The sequence below is a fragment of the Stylophora pistillata genome, chromosome 1, assembly GCF_964205215.1.
Source record: "Stylophora pistillata chromosome 1, jaStyPist1.2, whole genome shotgun sequence".
Taxonomy (NCBI): Eukaryota; Metazoa; Cnidaria; class Anthozoa; order Scleractinia; family Pocilloporidae; genus Stylophora; species Stylophora pistillata.
The window spans coordinates 10,899,109-10,906,461 of record NC_142519.1 but is presented as its reverse complement, the minus strand read 5'-3'; the positions used below and the strand labels follow the sequence as shown (position 1 = coordinate 10,906,461).

Below are 7,353 nucleotides of genomic sequence, written 5' to 3'. Positions count from 1 at the left end.
AATAGCACGCCGCTTGGTCTACGATTTGGATTTTTCCTGTATTGTTCCACTGTTAGGTAGAATTTACGAAAATTTGCATAATATGATGGTTGGCTGTGCCTGAAGTTCGCCGAACCACAACATATTTTTATATTTCTATACTCCTGTCCCCTATTTTAGGTAGTGAGAATGAGAATATTATGGGGAAGAAGTTGGGCTTTTGCGCTAAGCTGAGATCAAAAGTTGCATATCTACGGCCTTGGCGACAGTGGTAAAGTACGTGTCAAACTGAAAAATGATTTTCAATGTAAGCAGCCGTCAAAAGAGAAAAACTTATGAGCTTTGGATTGATCTAAATAAAAAAATACAAAAAAAAAAAATCCCCAAACGAGAGTTTTGTTCAAAGACGAGCTCGGCATTTGAGCGCAGAAGTGATTCTCATGGGGAAAATTTTATTTTGTAATATTTGGAAAAGCCAAAGTGGTTTCGACTACCATTAGAATAAGATATAATTTGGATATATCAACAAAGTTGAATGGTAAATTAGCCACCGTAACGATTACAAAAGCTGACGTTTCGAGCGTTAGCCCTTCGTCGAGAGATTAAGATAGATTTATGAGGAAAGTTTGAAAGAATTTGATATTTCGAAAGGAAATGCACTGAACCGCTTTTAGAGAGATTTCGTTCTTTATAAGTTTAACTATTTACAGGGGATCATGAGTGCGAGTGTCAATGAGTGAAGGTTGTAGTTGCCTCCACACTTGGGGAAATGGTAAATGGGTGTTCTTTTATCGTTTGCTCCTGACTGCTTCTTATTTTTTTCCACGTCAAATAAGCCCTTTTGGTCCACACTGAAACAAACTGCATAGCGATGCATTATAGCTTCATCCTAGAAATAAGCGGAACTCGTTATTCATTGGAGGAGCTTACCTCTTTACTTCTTACCAGTCAGAACAAGAAAGGTCCACCCCGAACCCTCTGCGCTCCAGCTATCCGCCAGCTTGAAAAGGTAACTAAGCCCAACGGCTTACGAACAAATGAAAATTTCATCAATAACCTTTACCCAGCATTTGATTGGCTGAATTCAGAAGAGTTGTCAATTTCCTCTAAGTTTTTCCGCTATTTCCATTGGTTTGTTGTCACTGACTTAATTGCTTCTGGTCTTTGAAAACTGATCCGCTGTTTGCGTCGAAGCACAAGCATAAACGAAAAGACGCGATCTCACAAAGCAGTTCCACATTTGCCTCTTGTCGGAACGGAAAGACAATGTGACCAGACAGTCCTTTTTGAAATGACTCGATTCACCGAGGCCTGTCATCTAACCTAACTCTAGTTCTGTTTTGAAATAGTGCAGCGATTGGCTTCTATCTGACAGGGGATGTTCGAGAAACTTAGGATATCCAATTTCTTCTTTTTGATCCTGGCCTTCGTGATGATGAGCTTTTACGCCACGAAGTTTGCTTACCATGATCGATTACCCAGGACTGAAATGTACACATGCAAGGTTATACGAATTCTATGCTTTGGTGATTCCTTAACGACAGGCGTCGTGAACGTAAAAACACTTGAGAGCTATCCTTATTCCATCAAACTGCAAGAATATTTTGATTCACACAATAGTACAGCACTGGGTGCGTCAAAGCGACCTATCTTCCAAGTACAAAACGCGGGAATGCCTGGCGCCAGAGCGAAGGGTCAAATGTTACCGCATTTGGCTCAGATATTGCAACGTTCAAGAATAAAGTACAGCTGGGTGATCATTCTTGCGGGAACCAACGACTTGAATTCTGTGCTTGCACCCGGAAAAGGTAACCTTTCGTACAATTCGATGTCCATATTTAATGCAATAATAAAGCTTCACAATGTTACACATATGTTGGGAGCGAGATCTCTGGCAGTTTCCATCCCTGATAGACAATGTGAAGGATTGGGAACATGTACTAAGCTAAAGGACACCCATAAAAAGATTAACCAACTTCTTCGCGGCTTCGTAGCCAAGAGCAAGAATAAAATGCTTCTTGCTGATTTATGTAAACATGTTTATCTTCCTCGTGACCGCAAGCTGTGGAGTGATCCGTTCCATTTTACAAAACAGGGTTATGAAAAGGTGGCAGATATCATCTATAACGCAATGAGAGGACACATTTGACGAATAAAAACAAACTTGATGAAATAGGACGAAAGTGGGGTTGTCATAAAGGTGTTAGTTGTTTAAATATAATGTGATGCTGGTTTTTGCACATTTGTTGGCTGTCTGTTTTTTTCAGATTTAAGATTTGATTCAGTTGATATTAACTTTATTAGTTTTACGATTTTTGTAATTTGGAATTCAGTAAATGATGGGTAGTATTGAAATATTACACACAGAAAGAAAACTGTTTTCGTGCACAAATAGGGAACCTCAGGTAATTATCCATTCAAAGTTATCATCTTAGCGTCATTTTTGGTTGTTAAAGCGCCTTTGAACACCAAACAATTTTTTTTTCTTGTGATCAGCAAAGACACGAGATAATGCTCCATCACACTAACGATGATAAAAAAACATCACCGAATTGTTCTGAAAACCGAACTGAACAGACATTTTCTGTTCTTCGCGCACCCAAAGAAGGCGACATTTTTTTAAAACCCATCTCTATTGTTTGGCCTTCTCATTTCACTCTTTGAAAAGCTACGAAAATCATTGTCAAGAATGATTTCAATTTAAGCCAAGTTGCTGTGCAACCTTCAAAGTATAAATATAGAATATATAACAACCTTATATAGAAATAGTAAAATCAACAACGAAACAAAGTTTCCGTGACTCGTAGTTTCATGGTTTCGCAATCATCAGACAGTCTAAGCGCTAAGATAAAGACCGTACTTTCCCGATTTCACCCCTTTAAACCCGATAAAACCAGGCATCGCTTTTTATGATCGCCCGAAATGGTTTTGTTATATCTTAGCACCATGCGATTATTCAATGACGATGATTAACACCAAAACGCTTTTGTAAATAGTGTAAAAAAATGTCCTATAATTTGCATGTAATATGAATATTATCAAAGTCAAGAAAAAAGACTACCGCATCGTAAAGAAAAAGAAAGGAAATAGAAAAAAACTACTTCACTGTAAAACTACCGCACTACATTCGCACTATATTGTTTTTCTCGTTGCCATGTTCCCACCAATAACGTAGCTCCATTTTCTGCCTTTAAAAGCACACACAACCCACAATTCCTCTATTCGCTCTGATGAAGGGCTAACGCTCGAATCGTCAGCTTTTATAAAGGTAAAGGTGGCCAATTTACCCTTTCAACTTTGTTGATATATTCAAATTATATTCGTATTCGACCAGCTTCTTTGATCTGCAGAAAAAAAGGCGGCTCCTTTTGGCCGATTAGTTGATCCGACATGCAACAAGATTTCAGTGCTATCGTCACAGCTAAGCTGTGCCGCCGAGCGACAGTAAATCTTGCCAAGAGACGTTTCACAACACCATGTGGCCGGCGTCATCTCAGGTGCATCCTCATGTCTACATATGGAGATGGCGAATCAAGGAGGCGGAGATGATCGATGTAAGCGCATTCAATGCAACCGATGCGCCACAACGTACCACGGTGGCGAGAAATACGCAAAGACCGTACCATCAGCGTAAACGGAAAATCTGAGCATCAGAATAAAAAGTAAGGAGAGAACCTCTCACTCTTGGAGCTTGGAATGCGAGAACAACTGATGACAGAGCTGACTCGGCAAGGCCTGAACGTGCAGCGGCCATCATCTGCAGGGAATTAGAATGAAGCAGGGACTGATATTTGCGCACTCGCGCCGGCGAAGTGCAACATCCTGGTTCTGGGAACTTTGTTGAAAGAAGTTGTACAATCTTCTGAAGTGGCGTTGAACTTGGAGAGGCTGGGGTAGATTTTGCTATTACCAGATTTTGCTATTACCAGCAAAATAGCTACTCAAGGCTTTCACCCAAAACCCGTTAGTGACACTCACGACACTGCGGATCCAACTTAAAGTTTTGATCATCTCTACACCACCTTAAATGCAGTTTATGGTCCCAAGATCAAAAACTTGCATCCTGTAAGATAAATTTAAAAGAAGCGGACTTCAGGACATCCTCAGAGAAAATCGAGGACGGATGGGTTGATCATTTCGGTGAGGGTCTAAACTATAACCTATACAGGTGTATTTCCGCATTATAGAGGACATTGAGCAAACTGACAATTATACTGAACTAATTACAGAAGAAGAAGTGAACATAGCAATCAAAAATACTAAATTAGGAAAGGGTTTTTTAGTCCCGATGGAATATTCCCCGAGAGTTTTAAACGATGTTGTTAATAACAGTGGTACGTAGCCGTTATTTAGGAGCTTTCCTTTAAGCCCGATGAATTTCTAACGGGTATAAAGAAAGATTAACTGAATACGCTTAAGTCAGAAGGCGTGGTATCCAGATTCTAACGGTCAAACGAAAAGGCGAGATTTAGGTAAGGGTCTAAAAGCGTGGCCTAAAATCCGTTTTCCCAACTAGTTCCTGTGTATTTTCGACTTTCAAAAATGTAACTTCAAGTTACAAAGTTATATGGAAATGGATGAATTCCCAAACACGAAATAAGTCGAAACGATTTGAAAATGTTTCGTAGAGATTGCCTTCAGAATCAAGTTACTCTCAATCCCTCGTAGAATTCAAGTACGTAAACTACAAGATGGTCGATGATACGACCGCACGGGTCCCACGGGCCAACAACAAGTGAGTATTTTTTTGCTCGACGTAAAAGGAAATGTTTTACAACGAAACCAGTCGTTATCGCAGGTATCACCGATTAAACTGAAAAAAAAAATGGTTTTGTTTAGATTTGATGACGTGTTTCCAGAGCCTAGATAGTTTAAATTTAATTGTACAAATTTCACAGTTCATAATTAAAACCGGTTATAACGAAAGGGTTCTTTAAAAATTACCGTACGACGAAAAGTTTTATTGTATTCGGTAATCCAGTCATAAGCGGGCTTAGGAATACACAACTAATATGTAACCTAATTACCTTGAAGAAAGTGGAAAATTTAATCTCAAGTTGTTTGGTATGACAAAATTTAAAAGGGCTTTACTTGCATTTTGTGTTCTTCTGCTATCATCGCTAACAACTCTGGGCGTACTCGTTCCAAGAAGTACTAAACAAGGGAAATATATACGAATCTTGTGCTTCGGTGATTCACTGACTTTCGGTCTCACAAATGGAAAGCCTCATCCGTACACCATAAGATTACAAGAGTATTTTCGAAGTAAACCCAAGAGTCATTCAAAGTCAAGCTATGTTGAACTCTACAATGCCGGACGGTCAGGCGAGAAAGTTCAAAACGAGATGCTCCCTCGACTTGAAAATTTATTGCAGGCTGCTAAATACAACTGGGTAATCATTTTGGGAGGGACGAATGACTTGTTTGGAATGAAGAGTATCTGGACAGCCAATAACATTGGCAAGGAGCAAGATGAAATCACCATTTTCAATGCTTTAGTTCAGCTTTACAAGGTCGCTCACATGGCTGGAGCTAAAACCGCTGCCGTAACGATTCCCGCCTTGCAATGTGAAGTAAGCAGAAAACGAAGAATTAGCGTAATTATGGAAGTTAGACTGAAAGTGAACGAAATGATCCGAAATTTCGTCAAAAATTCAAAAGGAAAGGTGCTTCTGGCCGACCTTGATAAGGATATGCATTTTTCTCGAGATCAAATGCTCTGTGGTGACGGAATTCATTTAACGGCTTCAGCTTATGACAAAATGGCTGACGTAATGTTTAATTCGATGAAGAAGTTCCTATGAGGCTCTCAAGAGTAATGATGAAATCCAATATTCAAATAATTGATTTGACGGTTTAAAAATCTGTCAACACACCATACACCGATTGAATACAGTAAATTCCTTTAAGGAGAATGATGCTTCAGAAACCGTTTCGTTGTTATCTCCACTATTAAAGATTTAAATGAAATTATGACACTAACCACGTTTTGAAATTATTAAGAGTAACCTACGAAAATTGTCTTCAAATAGTGCATAAAATTCGATTATCAATCTTGCTCGGTAACCTGGCCGCTGAGTTGTGACGCAGTCCCGTTCTACTACTCCTTTCAATCTGACCGAATAGTTAACGATTATTCCACGAGCGCGCGTTGGATATGAGATGATAGAAAGCCAACGAGGCGCGTAGCGCCGAGTTGGCTATAATCATCTCATATTCAACAAGCGCGAGTGGAATAATTGTTTTATTAAAAACGCCCCCAAGAAATTTTTATTTTGTAAGGAGAAACTGTATTTTTTAGCTCCCTTTTGATTTTAAGCTGACGCATACGCTTACCATATTTGTAGATTATGGTATATTGGCTCATTTACCATAATGGCTAAGCCAATAAAAAGTCTTGAATTGCATTATCCAATGATCCAGTTTTTAATAAGATAGAATAGACTTTATTTCAAGAGGGTAGCACGTGACAGTAGTTAAACTCATGATCCTGTGGCCCTCTAACCCACCCATCCCACTCCAGAGGAGGACATCCAACACACAGTGATGCTTGCGTGGGAAGTTAACGTCTCCTACCCCTAACCCTGCAGGAGAAGGGACCTCCATTTAATCGTCCCTATCCGAGAAGACTAGAATATCTAACCTTCTTGATGTCATAGAAAGGTAGCATATTCTTCTCAATTATTTTAAGACCTTGAGTGTTGGTCCGGCCGGGGCTCGAACCTTCGACCTCCCGCACAACAGTCCAGCGCTCTATCCATTGAGCTAACCGGGAGGCGGTTGATCAGTGCACCAAATGCTTGTGATTGCACCAAATGTGATTGCATGTGATTGCACCAAATGCTTGCGGTGTAATTTTGCGCGCTAGGTTTTCAATGTATTTTCGGATCCTAAGCCACTTTAAAATTTCACATTTTTATTCAGTGACAGCAACAAGAATTAAATGGTTTCAGGTGTGTAACTCTCCCGAACTTTTTACCTCCCGAGGGCCGAGATATTGCACAAGAGTAACCGAATGTTGATGATAACTCAGAAGCTGTGTCGTGGAAAAGGTTACAGCTGCTCAGTTATGTGAAGGACGGCCTTAAGCTGTTGGCCCGGGTTAATTTTACTGCGAAACTGGACCGGAGGACCCAATGGGCATCTCTCTATGGTGCTTTATTGTGCGACTAAATGGCGGAGATAGAAGGGGGAAGGAATAATTTCCCTCCTATTAACCTGGTTTTGACCCCGCTCCGAACCTAACGAACTCATCAAACGAGGAACGTACACAAAAAGTTAAACCGTCGCGATCCACATAAACAGACTCGGTTGAACTACAACTAACTGAAATAATTGGGGGGGGGGGGGGAAGGGGGGGGAAGGGGGGGCATT

The 7,353-nt window shown here is 40.2% G+C and overlaps 2 protein-coding genes across 2 annotated transcripts; both read left to right on the top strand.

Annotated features, from left to right (window-relative positions):
* The first annotated feature begins 99 nt into the window (after window positions 1-99).
* On the top strand, window positions 100-3,173 carry LOC111322064 (uncharacterized). Its single transcript, XM_022925101.2, has one exon. It carries the CDS (start codon window positions 1,358-1,360, stop codon window positions 2,126-2,128), a length of 771 nt encoding a protein of 256 aa, XP_022780836.2. The 5' UTR covers window positions 100-1,357; the 3' UTR covers window positions 2,129-3,173.
* A 1,513-nt stretch (window positions 3,174-4,686) lies between these two features.
* Window positions 4,687-6,389, top strand: LOC111322049 (uncharacterized). The gene has a single exon (XM_022925085.2). The coding sequence runs from the start codon at window positions 5,046-5,048 to the stop codon at window positions 5,781-5,783; it is 738 nt and encodes a 245-aa protein (XP_022780820.1). The 5' UTR covers window positions 4,687-5,045; the 3' UTR covers window positions 5,784-6,389.
* The last annotated feature ends 964 nt before the right edge of the window (window positions 6,390-7,353 follow it).

Excerpts from the sequence above, each read along its gene's own strand:
- LOC111322049 (XM_022925085.2), top strand. The coding sequence starts at position 5,046 with ATGACAAAATTTAAAAGGGCTTTACTTGCATTTTGTGTTCTTCTGCTA.
- LOC111322064 (XM_022925101.2), top strand. The coding sequence starts at position 1,358 with ATGTTCGAGAAACTTAGGATATCCAATTTCTTCTTTTTGATCCTGGCC.